Here is a 16,566-nt window from a genome sequence, read left to right on the forward strand (position 1 = left end):
ATTTTTTGTTATTTCATTTTGTACCATTAGGGGCTGATGACCTCGATGTTAGGCCCCTTTAAACAAGCATCATCATCATTAATTCTCATCTTCTTAGCTGTTCTTCTTTATTCAGCAACTTTTTTCACATATTCATTTTCCTTTGGTTGATGCAAGTGTAATGGACTAGTATAACTTGGAAACAATTCTCTAACCCATGGGTAAATAATGGAAACGTCAAGCTCAATTTCTATTAATTATTTATGTAGTTATGCCCAGACTTTATTCGGTATAAATCATGATCATATTATTTGTGAGGTTGTCATGTAAAAACTGCTGTATGTATATTAATATGAGTTTATTTAACGTAAGATAATTTATTATTACCTGTATATATGATGTATAAACCCAATGTAATGTTGTGGAACACACTGTAATACTCCAGAACAATGCACTTTGTCACTAGAGGTTTTCATTCTGGTGAAAGAAGAATTTGTAAGCTACGAAAAAGTTAAAGATGAGACACATGAAATTCTAGGTGTAAGGCTGATTTCTAAAGATAATAGGCAACTTGATATATTTGGAGTGTACAGATCGGGAAAGGGTAGCACTGATGCGGATTCGGAATTATTTGATAGGATAGTCAGCTATGTGGGAAACGACATGGAAAGAAATGTGATTGTAGCGGGAGATCTGAATTTGACAGATGTAAATTGGGAAGGAAATGCGAACGACAGGAAGCATGACCAACAAATGGCAAATAAGTTAATATGGGAAGGACAGCTGATTCAGAAAGTGATGGAACCAACCAGAGGGAAAAATATCCTGGATGTGGTGCTGATAAAACCAGATGAGCTCTATAGGGAAACTGAAGTAATAGATGGTATTAGTGATCATGAAGCTGTTTTTGTGGTAGTTAAAAATAAATGCGATAGAAAGGAAGGTCTTAAAAGTAGGACTGTTAGGCAGTACCATATGGCTGATAAAGCAGGTATGAGGCAGTTTCTAAAAAGTAACTATGATCGGTGGAAAACGGTAAATAAAAATGTAAACAGACTCTGGGATGGGTTTAAAGAAATTGTTGAGGAATGCGAAAACAGGTTTGTACCTTTAAGGGTGGTAAGGAATGGTAAAGACCCACCTTATTATAATAGAGAAATAAAGAGACTAAGAAGGAGGTGCAGACTGGAAAGAAATAGAGTTAGAAATGGCTGTGGAAGTAAGGAGAAATTGAAGGAACTTACTAGAAAATTGAATCTAGCAAAGAAGGCAGCTAAGGATAACATGATGGCAAGCATAATTGGCAGTCATACAAATTTTAGTGAAAAATGGAAGGGTATGTATAGGTATTTTAAGGCAGAAACAGGTTCCAAGAAGGACATTCCAGGAATAATTAATGAACAAGGGGAGTGTGTATGTGAGAATCTTCAAAAGGCGGAAGTATTCAGTCAGCAGTATCTAAAGATTGTTGGTTACAAGGATAATGTCGAGATAGAGGAAGAGACTAAGGCCAAAGAAGTAATAAAATTTACATATGATAACAATGACATTTACAATAAGATACAAAAGTTGAAAACTAGAAAAGCGGCTGGAATCGATCAGATTTCTGGGGATATACTAAAGACAATGAGTTGGAATATAGTACCATATCTGAAGTACTTATTTGGTTATTGTTTGGTCGAAGGAGCTATACCAGATGAATGGAGAGTTGCTATAGTAGCCCCTGTGTATAAAGGAAAGGGTGATAGACATAAAGCTGAAAATTACAGGCCAGTAAGTTTGACATGCATTGTATGTAAGCTTTGGGAAGGCATTCTTTCTGATTATATTAAGACATGTTTGTGAAATTAATAACTGGTTCGATAGAAGGCAATTCGGTTTTAGGAAAGGTTATTCCACTGAAGCTCAACTTGTAGGATTCCAGCAAGATATAGCAGATATCTTGGATTCTGGAGGTCAAATGGACTGTATCGCGATTGACATGTCTAAAGCATTTGATAGGGTGGACCATGGGAGACTACTGGCAAAAATGAGTGCAATTGGACTAGACAAAAGAGTGACTGAATGGGTTGCTATATTTCTAGAAAATAGATCTCAGAGAGTTAGAGTAGGTGAAGCTTTGTCTGACCCTGTAATAGTTGAGAGGGGAGTTCCTCAGGGCAGTGTTATCGGACCTTTATGTTTTCTTATATATATAAATGATATGAGTAAAGGAGTGGAGTCAGAGGTAAGGCTTTTTGCGGATGATGTTATTCTCTATAGAGTGATAAATAAGTTACAAGATTGTGAGCAACTGCAACGTGACCTCGAAAATGTTGTGAGATGGACAGTAGACAATGGTATGTTGATAAACGGGGCTAAAAGTCAGGTTGTGAGTTTCACAAATAGGAAAAGCCCTTTCAGTTTTAATTACTGCATTGATGGGGTGAAAGTTCCTTTTGGGGATCATTGTAAGTATCTAGGTGTTAATATAAGGAAAGATCTTCACTGGGGTAATCACATATATGGGATTGTAAATAAAGGGTACGGATCTCTGCACATGGTTATGAGGGTGTTCAGGGGTTGTAGTAAGGATGTAAAGGAGAGTGCATATAAGTCTCTGGTAAGACCCCAACTAGAGTATGGTTCCAGTGTATGGGACCCTCACCAGGATTACCTGATTCAAGAACTAGAAAAAATCCAAAGAAAAGCAGCTCGATTTGTTCTGGGTGATTTCCGACAAAAGAGTAGCGTTACAAAAATGTTGCAATGTTTGGGTTGGGAAGAATTGAGAGAAAGAAGAAGAGCTGCTCGACTAAGTGGTATGTTCCGAGCTGTCAGCGGAGAGATGGCGTGGAATGACATTAGTAGACGAATAGGTTTGAATGGCGTTTATAAAAGTAGGAAAGATCACAATATGAAGATAAAGTTGGAATTCAAGAGGACAAACTGGGGCAAATATTCATTTATAGGAAGGGGAGTTAGGGATTGGAATAACTTACCAAGGGAGATGTTCAATAAATTTCCAATTTCTTTGAAATCATTTCGGAAAGGGCTAGGAAAGCAACAGATAGGGAATCTGCCACCTGGGCGACTGCCCTAAATGCAGATCAGTATTGATTGATTGATTGATTAATCAAACATTTGATCCATTTGTAAATAGCCTATTGGACACTCTCAAAATTACGAGAAAGCATTTGTGTCATATTCTTCTAGAAGCCTGGCCAGGCGGGGTTATGAGTGCAAGTCGTTAATCGAGTACGTGAATTTATGATGTGACTTTGTTGTTTGGTAGTTGGTTGACATGTAAGTGTGCAGTCTTCCTCTTATTTTTCGTAACAGTGTTTTGTTCGAGAGCGTAGTAATCAAGTGTTCAAAATGGTGGTTTATTGATGTGTGTGTGTGTATATATATATATATATATATATAAAATGTATATACAGGTTGTAAATAAAATAGTGTACACAGTTGATAGCATTTCGTGTGTGTGTCTTTGTGAAAACAACATGGTATAACGCCAACAACTTTCTTTGGTGGCAGTTTTCTAGTTTTATGCTAATATTTACAGAATATAAGCTTTCATTATTTTTCTTCTTTCTTCATTTTGTTCCATTTATTTCTGGGGTCACTGGAACCAATCTGATTTATTTCTGGCTTGTGGGTGTGACTGATTTTGTACTATTTGCTATTCCCAAATAGTAATTATTTAACAATTGTGAAATTGTTTTAGGAGTTCTTGGTTCAATGTTCTCCTTCCTGCAGTTTGTGGCTTCTCCTATTGTTGGAGCCCTATCGGATGTCTATGGTCGTAAACCTATGATGCTACTTTGTCTTGTAAGTATATTAATATATTATACTTTTTACAGGTGAAAGGTTTTTTAGTAGGCTTATTGTACTTGCATACAGATAGGTTTGTTCAGAAGTAACAATTATTGGTGTTGTCAGACTTTATATCGCATAACTTGGCCTGTTCAGTCTGTCCACACATCCAGATTTGGTTCTGTGGAAGAGAGCATTTGAACCCTTTTTCACCGGAGTTTGCTCGAAAGAGCTGAGATTAATTTTTGTGATCTTGAAACCAAAATACAAAAAAATCAATACATAAACAGTTGAACCCTCCTGTGTGAACCATGTGACCTTGCCGCGTTGGGGAGGCTTGCACGTCCCAATGAAGCAGATAGCCGAGCTGCAGGTGCAACCATATCGGATGGGTATCTATCGAGAGATCAGGCTAACGAGTGGTTCATTGAAAGGTGGGTAACAGCCTTTCAGAAGTTGCAAGGGCAGCAGTCTAGTTGATTGACTGATAAGGCCTTTTAATAATACTCAGCATGGCTTAGCAGTGTTGGCACTTCTACACAGCTGAAAGCAACAGGAAACTACGGCCATAACTAACGGCTGAGGACATGCAGCTCTCTCTGCACGAATGATGGCTTCCTCCCAGGTAAAATAGCCCCACATTCGGATATCCGGGTGGAGACTACGAATGAAGGCAATCATTGGGAGTGTTAGAAGTTTGAATCGTTGTTAGGTTAGGGAATCTGAAAAGGGAGATGGATAGACTAAAGTTAGATGTAGTTGGCATAAATGAAGTATGTTAGCAGGAAGAACAAGATTTCTGAACAGGCGACTACAGAATAATCAACACAAAACCAAATAGAGGAAATGCTGGTGTTGTTTTAATAATAAGAATATGGGGCGGCGGGTAAGCCACTACGACCAGCTTAGTGAAAAGATATAAGGCTCTGTCAAACAGGAAATGTACTCTGTAATATTACATACAGTAATTCTGCGCAGACGGAAAGTGCCTACTGCAACGGACCAGTCTAGTATGCAGCGGACAGGTAGACAGGGGAATTTTACAGAGTTCATGGCAGACTGAAGGAAAGAACTGCTGGATGAAACAGAGAAATTGATTGACCCTAGTTCGCGAATATGTTTTTTGTACGATAGTGAAGAAGGCAGAAGCATGGAGTAAGTTTGGGAAAAAAACTATCTGAGCAGTAAGTATTACAAAATTTATTATTATATCAGTTGAAAATGTTAGACCCTATAATACAAAATTGCAAAATACAAACAATACATTACAAAAATATAAATAAAATGTATAGAATGTAATTCCTGTTATTCACTACAGGGTCAGAGTGATTCACAGTTGTTTCCTTGTCAAAAAAGTGCAAAATTGAAATAATGTTGCTAAAAGGTTTAACATCTTGATTCACGGACTTAAGTTGCCTTTGTTAATTATGTACTCATTGAATTATTCATGAAATAATGAATGAAATGGTTTTGTACAGCACGGGCAGCATCACATGACCTTTCAATTGCCTTGAAGTGGAGAAAGCAATTGTGGGCTGCTTCATGGCGTCTTCTTAGGATAATTCTTTCTCATCAGTAGTGACATTATCTGTGTTAGTTCTGATAAAATTGTGAAGGCAACATGCAACATTGACAACATGAACAGCAGTATTAATATCACACTCGAAAGGTCTAAAAAATACGCACCATTTTTGCAGCATGTCGAGCTCTGCAATTACAAGTAATGAAGTAAGAGCTTTGCAAAGCCATTGATTGTAATTTTGTTGTACTAATTTATCAATGGCTGCCTGTCTTTGGAAAGTTCGCATTAAATCATTTTGTAATTTGGATCCTTCATCACCTTCAAGCACATCTGGCACAGGTAATAGCCTTTGTGGCAGAATTTTTTTGTTACAAAATCGCGATAGGAGGAATTCTCGAAGATGGCACTATCACTGTGCCGCCCGTCACTACCGGTATCAACAACAATAAAATTGTAGTAAGGATTAACTATGGCCCAGAGAACATTCGAAAAAAGTTTTTATAAAATGCGAAATAACTTAATCCACTGTTATTAGGGCATTTAATTTCCACATGTTTACCATCTATGCTCACTATGCAGTTGGGAAAGTTCCATCGTTCTCTAAACCTGACTTCAGATTTCCTCCAAACCTCCTCTGTTGGAGTGGCCAAGTACAACGGTTGTGGAACATTCCATATCTCCAAGTATACTTCTTTTACTATGGTGGACACAGTAGTGCACCCAACATGGAAGCAGAAAGCTATTGTGTGTTGGAAATCGCCTGCAGCTGAATATCTGAAATAATAAAATCAAAAATCACAAGAATTATTAATAGGCTAACTTATTTTTTTAAACATGCCTATCATTCTTTACTTTCTTAAAAATACTGTTTCATTCTGTTTGTTTAGTTGAAAGTGTGAAACTGAAGTGGGAAAACTTGAAGGATTCCTATATTTATAAGTATCTCAAATTTTTAAGAAGAAATTTAAAAATTGACCATGGGCTGCAAATTTGGAGTTCTCTGGGATAATGTTTCTCTGCAGCCATCTATGTCAAATTTACCAAAGCCCAACAAAACAGAAGCTGTTCCCATGGACAGTGATGAGGATGCGGCAGATGATACTGAAATGCCACCGCTTCCATAAAACAGCAAGCAAAAGGAAGTCAGCCCCGATGTCGATATTACTTTAAACTATTTGGACAGCAAAAGGAAGATGAAACGGAAGAAAGACCTTGACTGAACCGATTACCTTTTCTTGAGCTATGCGGAGACGTTTAAGAAATTTTCACCTCGAACTCGAGCAATGATAAAAATGGAAATGGACTAAATGTTTGGCCGGGTTGAACTGTGACATGGATGGTGAAACTGACACTCCATCCTCTCCATTTAACTCAAGTAGTTCATTCTGGCCCACCAATCTATACTCCGAGGAAAGTACTTGCACAGAACTTCATTTAAATTACACAAACGGGCCATCACTTGGATTCCTTGCACCCTCTACTAATGCTGAAAGAGTGTTTTATGAAAATTTCACCAGTGATACATAATTGGACTGCATGTATTTTTACTTCACTTGTTTAAGAAATGTATTGATTTTTTTAAATGTACAATTTTGTAAAAAAGAATTAATAAATAGTTTTAAAAATAGAACTTTCTTTACTTACCTCAAGCAGATTGCTAGCCTTTCCTTCATCCCAGTGGGTTTCCTCCAGTTAGTGGTCAGTTTTGATATGTTTGTTTGTGGGAGAGTATGTAAGTTCTGAAATTGCTCTTTAGACATTCCAAAAGCAGAGCAGAATTATTATCAGTGGAATACTGTGTAGCAGGGATTGTGACTGGAAGGTGATTGGGATTTAAAGGAGACTATGGAGTTGGTATGTGGGGAAACTGGGAGTGAAATTTCTAGATCCTAATGGCTGAGTAGGAGATAGGGATCTGCAATCAGATGTCCTTCACTTAAACCGTGGTGGTATGCATAAGTTAGGAAATTTGTTTGGAACAGTTAGAGGGAAACGGGCTGGGCTAGAGAGTGGTGATAAGAGTACAGGGATCTAGAAGTCAAGTAGGGATGACATAAAAATGTTGGATTTGAACTGTAGAAGTTTTGTAAAGAAAGGAATAGATTATGTACAGTAGAAGTCCATTATAGCGAGAATTCACAACAGTGAAAAATTTACTCGCTATAACGGATTGTCATTATATCCTAATTTTGTAAAAGTCGGGAAAACCCCCATACACATTAAAATCGGTATGAAACGGCAATCAGTTTGTTCAAAACTTGCGTTTTAATGGATAATATCCACAATACAACTTACTTGTTTATTTTTCAAAATCTGATACTACGTGAAAGTGTATGTTTAATTTCATTCTGAAATTATTTTACCGTATTTCTCCGAATCCGAGACTACCCCCAATTTTCCTTCAAAAAAATCTAAATCAGGCTTAAAATGTGGTTTGTAAAATCATATGAATGCCTTTCTTATACAGTACCGGTACACATTTTTAGACTATTTGTAGACGCCGAACATTGCTTTAGTTATGCCGTATGTTTTTGCAGTTGTACAAGTATTCTTTATTTCAGCGGATTTAATAACCATTAACATAAAATTGGCATCACATATCGAAGAGAACACGTTGAAAATTTGCTGCCTATACCCATTCCATGCGTCTCTACAATACGATGATCCATCAGGAATATATTCTTGCTTACTATAAAACTGTTAATTTCACTTAGCGTCAGATATAGGCCCTAACTGGCTGCTGCTACATGCACGTCTCGTTTGCCAGGTTCGACCAACTTCAGCGGCTAGCGATGTATACACTTGGCCTAGTCGCGGACTTTGAAGGTCAATGAATGAGTTTGTTGAGTCACGGTATGGCAATTCCGCCCTTGCATTTCTTTTGCACATACATCAAAATTTCATCTTTAACTTCTTTAAAGCATCCTTGTTGCTTGCGACTGAATGCATTTTCTGTGCCGTACACATTTTTAAGCTACCTTTGTCTTCACGATAACGCCAAATATTGGCTTTATTTAGGCCTATGCCGCATTCTTATTTTCTTGCGGCTGCACAATTATTATACATTTCCGAGTGTTTAATAGCCGTTAACTTAAAATTGGCATCATAACATCGACGAGAACCCATTGAAAAGTTGCCGGCAATACCTGTTCCACGTATCTTTACAATACGACAATCCATCACGAAAATATTCCTGCTGTCTATAAAACTTAATTTTACTAAGCGTCAGTACAGAAGACACGTTATAACTCTGTTACTGACTAGCCATGGCCTTTCTAAGAATTCGAAAGCTTTCATGTTTTGATGCCATTCTGCAGATTTGAGGAAAGTTTCTGTAGAGGATAATAGAATGTCTTTCATTCATTCCCTCTTCACTATTTCCCAAAATCCAATGTGACGTTACACATAGACACTGCACAACCGGTCACCGCGGCTACCGATGTATGATAAAGTGGCGGTCATTTACTATCAACGAGTTTCGTGTGTGCGCGCGTGGGGTGAAAAGAAACAGCTTGGTTACTGCGGTATTTGCCAGTTGTGTTCATTACTGTCAGGCCGGGAATGCGAAACGACCCTTGATTTTTTGCATGACTTTCTGAGGAAAAAAATTCTTGGAATCCGAGAAATACGGTATCACTCCAGAGGGTTCTATGGCAAACATTTCAGCTTTTTTCTTCAAACGGCGTCCCCTAACCTAACCGTATATGTATCATGAAAACATATTTCAAACGCCCCTCCTCACTAAAAATTTACATGAGAATAGCCTTTCCAAAATTTAACTAGACACGAGAAAATATAAACTATCCTTTGAAATCAGTATATCATATCTTGAGGTGTATCACATTCTTACTTAATTTCAGTACATAACATTAAAATTAAGAGATCGTTTACTTCAGCCTTTATTTTTAATGACTTAACAACTGCTATCGGCCATGTTATTTGTGCATTTATTACAAAAACATGTTATCCTCTTTCATTTCAAATTTTCTTTAGAGAACAGCCATTGTCGGGTATTACTAATCGACTCCACATGCTCTATTGGTGGAAAAATATCTAATTCCCTCCTTGGGAACTTAGAATTTCCATTTGGAATTGCTAGTCGGGCAATAATTCCATTGTGGATTTTTATCTCCCATATGCAGTTATCAGACTGTGCCTCTTATATGGGGCTTCTGATAAGTTCACCTGCATACACCCCAGCGTCAGTGGGTAGGGTCTGATGCATCCCACTCTGATGAGTCTAGTGTCAGACCTAAGACGAAATGCTGGTTAATAGAGCAAACGCCTGAAAAGCCTTGCATCTGATCTGTTTTTTGACATGCACTATTGGTGGAAAAATATCTAATTCCCTCCTTGGGAACTTAGAATTTCCATCCAGTATTGCTTTTGAATGTTGACGAGAGACCTCGCAAATGCACATAGCGAGAAAACTATACCATACCGAAGATGATCGATCTCATTTTGTGGCAAACGTTTCAGTTTGCTTATTCACACAGTGTCACCTGTCCTAACTTAACTGTACTATACATATGATGAAAACATACATCAAGCGTCAGTAGAGAAATTATAACCTTCTGCCTATAAATTTATATGATAATAGCCTTTCCATAATTTAACGGACACGAGAAAATATAAACTAACCTCTGTAATCAATGACAAACTCTGCCATATCTTGAGGTGTATCCCATTCTTACTTAATTGCAGCATTTAGCTTTAAAATTAAGCGATCGTTTATTCAGCCGTTACCTTTAACGAGTTACCAACTGCTATTGGACACGTTATTTAAGCATTTATTATGAAAACATGTTCTCCTCTTTCATTTTCATTTTTCTTTACGGAACAGCAGTTGACGGTTATTAGTAATCGACTCCGACATTGCCTTCGAATGTCGACAAGAGAGCTCACTATTGGACATAACAAGAAAATGATACCAAAGGTGATCAATCACATGCAGTATAATGACTGGGTGCATAAATATCGGAAACAAAAAAATTTGTGCGCGCTTAATCGTTCGTAATAACGGATGCGTCAGTCATAGGGCTCTTGCTGTAACCTAAGGATAATATGCAGTTTAATATAGGAATTGTGAAGGGGCGGACAAACATTGTCGTTATAACAGGGTTCTCGTTATATACCGTACGCGCTATAGTGGACTTCTACTGTAATTTATTAGATATATACTTGACCAGATATTTAATAGGAGTTGAGTCATGGCTGAGAAATGATATGGATGCAGAAATTTTCTCACGGAACTGGAGTGTGTATCGTACAGATAGGATAGGTAATGGTAGGAGGCGGAGTATTCATTCTGGGGAAAGAAGAATTTTTAAGCTATGAAAAAGTTAAAGATGACACACATGAAATTATAGGTGTAAGGCATACTTCTAAAGATAATAGGCAACTTCATGTCTTCGGAGTATACAGACCGGGAGAGGTCAGCACTAATGCTGATTCAGAATTATTTGATAATATAATCAGCTATGTGGTAAACGATATGGAAAGGAATGTGATTCTAGTGGGAGATCTCAATTTACCGTATGTCAATTGCGAAGGTAATGCGAGTGAATGGAAGCATCACTATTTATAAGTTTCATTTCCGTATTGATTGGATGCAATTATATAGACAAGAAAGACGTTCCACCTATCAACACTATAGTATACAATAGTATTGATAGGTAGAACATCTTTCTTGTCTATATACGTGAATGGAAGCATGGCCAAAAAATGGCAAATAAGTTAATGTGGGAAGGACCTCCGATTCAAAAAGTGACGGAACCAACTAGAGGGAAGAATATTCTGGACTTGTTGCTGGTAAAACCAGTTGAGCTCTATAGAGAAACCGAAGTAATAGATGGTATTAGTTATCACGAAGCTGTTTATGTCGTAGTTAAAAAAAAAATGTGATAGAAAGAAAGTTCTTAATGTAGCACTATTAGGTAGTATCATATGGTTGATAAAGCAGGCATGAGGGAGTTTTTTAAAGGTACTATGATTGGGGGAAAATGGTAAATAAAAATGTAAACAGACTCTGGGATGTGTTTAAAGCGATTGTTGAGGAATGTAAAAATAGATTTGTACCTTTGAAGGTAGTGAGGAATGGTAAAGACCCACTTCATTTTAACAGAGAAATAAAACGACTAAGGAGGAGGTGCAGGCTGGAAAGAAATATATTTAGAAATTGCTGTGGAAGTAAGGAGAAATCGAGGGAACTTACTAGGAAATTGAATCTAGCAAAGAAGTCAGCTAAGGATAACATGATGGCAAGCATAATCCGTGGTCATACAAATTTTAGTGAAAAATGAAAGGGTATGTATAGGTACTTTGAGGCAGAAACAGGTTCCAAGAAGGACATTCCAGAAATCATTAATAACAAGGGGAGTGTGGATGTGAGGATCTTCAAAAGGCAGAAGTATTCAGTCAGCAGTATGTGTAGATTGTTCGGTACAAGGATAATGTCCAGATGGGGGAGGTGACTGATATTAAAGAAGTATTAAAATGTACCTATGATAACAATGACATTTACAATAAGATACAAAAGTTAAAAACTAGAAACGCAGCAGGAATTGATAAGATTTCTGGGGATGTACTAAGGACAGTGGTTTGGGATATAGTACCGTATCTGAAGTACTTATTTGATTGTTGTTTGGTTGAAGGAGCTATACCATATGAATGGAGAGTTGCTATAGTAGCCCCTGTGTATATAGGAAAGGGTGATTGACATAAAGCTGAAAAATACAGGCCAGTCAGTTTGACGTGCATTGCATTTAAGCTTTGGGAAATAAGGCAGTTTGGGTTTAGGAAAGGTTATTCCACTGAAGCTCTACTTGTAGGACTCCAGCAAGATATAGCGGCGGCAGTGGCCGATACTCTTATCCGAGTTTTCATTTCTTGCCTGTAGTTCTGTAATCATTAGTCCACACGATGAAGATGGCGGTAATGGCTTATCAGACCAATTCTTGCATAAAACATGCGGCCATACATGTTGCATCCGATGGACGGTGGGGGCCGTGGCAGTGTTTGATGTAGCTTCTTTCTCTGGCGAGTTTCCTGTCTTCGATGTTCCTGCTCAAACTCTGCAACTGCTACTGAGATTGTACCACACCAGTGAGGGCGATCCAGTACGAGAGTATGCGAAGTATTTGGGTTTATATCTACTCTTCTCATGGTCTACCTAAATTGGTCTTTATATCGTTTCAGAGGAGCTCCACGACTCCTCTTGCCAGGGCTGAGTTGAACATACAGGATTTGCTGGCCGAGGGAGCCTGCTTCACTCGTGCGACTGGTATAGCAGATATCTTGGATTCAGGAGGTTAAGTGGACTGTATTGCGATTGATCTGTCTAAGGCATTTGATAGGGTGGATCATTGGAGACCACTGGCAAAAATGAGTGCAATTGGACTTGCCAAAATAGTGACAGAATGGGTTGCTATATTTCTAGGAAATAGATCTCAGAGAATTAGAGTAGGTGAAGCTTTATCTGACCCTGTAATAATTAAGAGGGGAATTCTTCAAGTTAGTATTATTGGACCTTTATGTTTTCTTATTTATATAAATGATATGAGTAAAGGATGCCTTTGCTGGCGAGATGTAGTGTTTACAGTGCACTATGTCTTCTGGTACGGGCTAGAATAAATTTGTTACTTTCATTGTCCTGTCTCAGTCTCATCCTTGACTTTGACAACATGAAAGTGACTGGGGTATGAGCAATGCTAGTAATACCTTATGCAGCCAGTTCCTGTTATGAATGGTGTGAAAATATTGCTCATTGGGTCAGTTGGCGCGTGCATTTCAGTGGGCTTGGCAGACTGATATGTAATAGCAACTTCTGGCTCGGTGAGGAAAGCAACGGGAAACTACCTCACTCCTCATTTCCCTAGTATGCCTCTTCAGTGACGCCTAGGCTGTTTATTTAAAGATAAAAATTTCATTGTTCCGTATTGAAAAGTATCACAGTTAAAATTGAAATCCAACGCCTACTCAAACAAACTTTAAAAAACACTTCCTTTCTCCTCACAGATCAAGAAAGAACTAAATTAATAAACATGAACCCAGGCCTACCCACTGCCATAGCCCTTCCAAAAATTCACAAAACTAACATTCCCATCCATCCAATAATCAATTACAGACCCAGTCCCCTATACAATACTTCGAAATTCATCCAAACATTTTTACTAAGAAACTATCAATTTTTATCCAACAAATCTATCGAAAACACTTCTGAACTAATCAACAAATTAAAGAACTTTGATATCCAACCAAATTTTTCTCTCCATTCTTTTGACATTGTAAACATGTACCCTAGTATTCCAATTTCCAAATTATTCCCCTTAATAAACAACAACCTAAACAAATTCAGTAACCTGAGTAAACTTGAAATTCAAGACTTCATGTCTATTTTAAAATTGGTTCTCAACAATAATTATTTTACCTTTGATAACACCATTTATCAACAAGATGGCTTGGCTATGGGCTCACCAGCTTCAGGCATTCTTGCTGAAATTTACCTTGACTTCTTAGAAAACACAAAAATTAATATTAATATTAATTTCTCAAACATCCTCTTTTGGGCCAGATTTGTAGATGACACATTAGTAATTTTAAATGAAGTATCAACCAATGAAGCCTCTATACTTCTTCATCTTAACAACATAGACCCTAACATTAAATTCACCCTCGAATCAGAACACAACCAAACTCTTAATTTTCTAGACTTAACTATCACTAGACATCCTTCTTCTTTATCTTACAAAATATTCAGAAAACCATCCCAAACAACCACCACAATACGACAAGATTCTTCGCACCCTCAAGCACATAAACGCGCTACTTATAACAGCTTAATTTTTCATGCCTTCAACACCCCTATGTCTAAAAAAGATTTAAATAATGAATTGAACCCCATCCGTAACATCGCTAAATTCAATGGCTTTAACAACTCCTTCATTAACCGTATCATTATCAAATTCAAACACCGTCCTAAAACCACGTTATCTAAAGACATAACAAAACCAGCTGCATTTTCCACTTTCACTTTCACTCAAGATGCTTATAAAATAACTAATGTTTTTTTAAAAAACACAACATGAAAATTTCTTTTAGAACTAATAATAGAAATTTTGATATTTTACACAACTCTAAATCACTAAATAAATCTAATGCTTTTTCCAAATCTGGAGTATACAGATTCAAATGTAACAACTGCAGCTCCTCCTACGTCAGACAAACTGGCCGCATCTTCAATATCAGATACTCCGAACATATCAACGCCATTAAATACAACAGATTCTCCGCCATAGGACAACACATACAAGACTCCAAGCATAATTTCACCAATATTGAAAAAGACATGAAAATACTTAAAATCATCAACAAAGGCCGCCTCTTATATACCACTGAAAATTGCTTTATTCACCTCGACCAATACTTCAACCCCAATTTCAATCTAAACGACATTTCTGAAAAACCCAACATCCTTTTTGACTTCCGAATTCTTCTTCTCAAAAATTCTAAATTTCAAAACCCCAATTCTATTTTCCATGCTTTACAAAGTTCCTACCCACATTTTCTACCTCCAATAACACACCCTCCTAACCCACCCTAAACCTACCCCTCCTTCATCTCCCTATCTTATCCTTCCTCAACACCTTTTAACTTCATTCTCTTTTATTCTTCTCTTATTCCACTATTCCTTTTCCTCTATTATTTTATCCTATCTTTTCTTTTCACATAAAAAAAAAGCCACCTTCATTTCAGTTCTTCTCATTCAAATTTAACTCTTGCCTTATGCCAACTTCGATTACTTCAATCAGGACCTGGATTTTTTACATTTTAAATAATAGCGCACTGTGCATTTACGTTTTCATTTGTTTCCGGTATTGCACTTTTTACTATATTTTTTTCTCTTCACATTTGTTTTTTCACGTCAACTGTTCCAAAAATTTCTACAGGATCACAATTACTTATTCAGTTATATTGAATTAAATTATATGTATCTATATATACTTACATTCCCGCAACCGAATTAAACACTGATTCATTAAGCTATTCTTCATTTTACGTTGGCCTTTAAAACCACTGTGCCTGATGTTGAATATATCGCGCTGATCACCGGGAGCTTGCAAGTTACTTCAATTGATCTACTCATCTTCAGCTTCAGCAAGATTATGGATCTTCATATGTGTTCGATTGTGTTATGACTTTGTGCCTGACAGTGTATACAATCTAACTCATTTAACCGTTCTCCGCTTTTTATACATATTATAAGACTTTGCCTAACACTACGTGTGCCATACTGCCGCTCAGAAAGTTACGCACTGTTTTCTTTTAAGTTCCTTTTAAGTGACTTACATTTAACTTCTTCTGAATTTTACAGTGTCTACCCCCGTCATTTATTTTGCCTCTTCTACTGATCTGGAGTGAACTCGATCTTTTATTTTCTTTTTCCTATGCATTGTTTTTCAAGTTTTAATCGGCTGATGATGACCTGGACTAGGGTTGAAACCGGTACCACTTCTACTTATTATTAAATAAGAATGTAATCACTGCATTTCTTATCTTTTTGTATTGAATAGGTTGAACCTCTTTATTTATTATTTCAATTTTAACTAGGCTGTTTATGGCAGCTCTGGGCGGAGCTGTGGAGGATCAAACCAGCCTTCGGGCTGAATACCCAACATACAACACATGAGTAAAGAAGTGTAATCAGAGATAAGGCTTTTTGCAGATGCTGTTATTCTGTATACAGTAATAAATAAGTTACATGATTGTAACATGATTGTTACATGCAAAATGACCTCAAAAATATTTTGAGATGGATGGTAGGCAATGGTATGATGATAAACGTGGTTAAAAGTCAGGTTCTGTGTTTCACAACTAGGAAAAATCCTCTCTGTTTTAAGTACTGCATTGATGGGAGAAATTTCCTAATGGGGATCACTGTAAGTACCTATGTGTTAATATAAGGAAAGATTTTCATTGGGGTAATCGCGTAAGTGGGATGGTAAATAAAGGGTACAGATCTTTGCACATAATTATGAGGGTATTTAGGGGTTGTTGTAAGGATGTAAAGGAGAGGGCATATATCGTGTTTTCTTGCGTAATTAACACATTTTTTTTGACGAAAATTACAGGCAAGAACATTGGATGCATAAATTATTCGAGGAATTAAGGTATTTAAAACATTATTTACAATTCATTTACATTTAAAAGATATATCAAATGTAATATACACGCAATTGTTTCAACTCGTGCAGTTAATAGTCATTTGG

At 37.1% G+C, this 16,566-nt stretch overlaps 1 protein-coding gene across 5 annotated transcripts in view; it reads left to right on the forward strand.

Annotated features, from left to right (window-relative positions):
- Positions 1-16,566, forward strand: part of rtet (major facilitator superfamily domain-containing protein rtet) — a 294,106-nt gene that overhangs the window by 57,402 nt on the left and 220,138 nt on the right. For all 5 annotated transcript variants that reach the window (XM_067140241.2, XM_067140242.2, XM_068226066.1 and 2 more), the window contains one exon: positions 3,689-3,792. In XM_067140241.2, the coding sequence (XP_066996342.2) occupies positions 3,689-3,792 (104 nt within the window). The remainder of the gene's footprint in view (positions 1-3,688; positions 3,793-16,566) is intronic.

This window comes from Anabrus simplex, chromosome 2 (assembly GCF_040414725.1).
Source record: "Anabrus simplex isolate iqAnaSimp1 chromosome 2, ASM4041472v1, whole genome shotgun sequence".
Classification (NCBI taxonomy): Eukaryota; Metazoa; Arthropoda; class Insecta; order Orthoptera; family Tettigoniidae; genus Anabrus; species Anabrus simplex.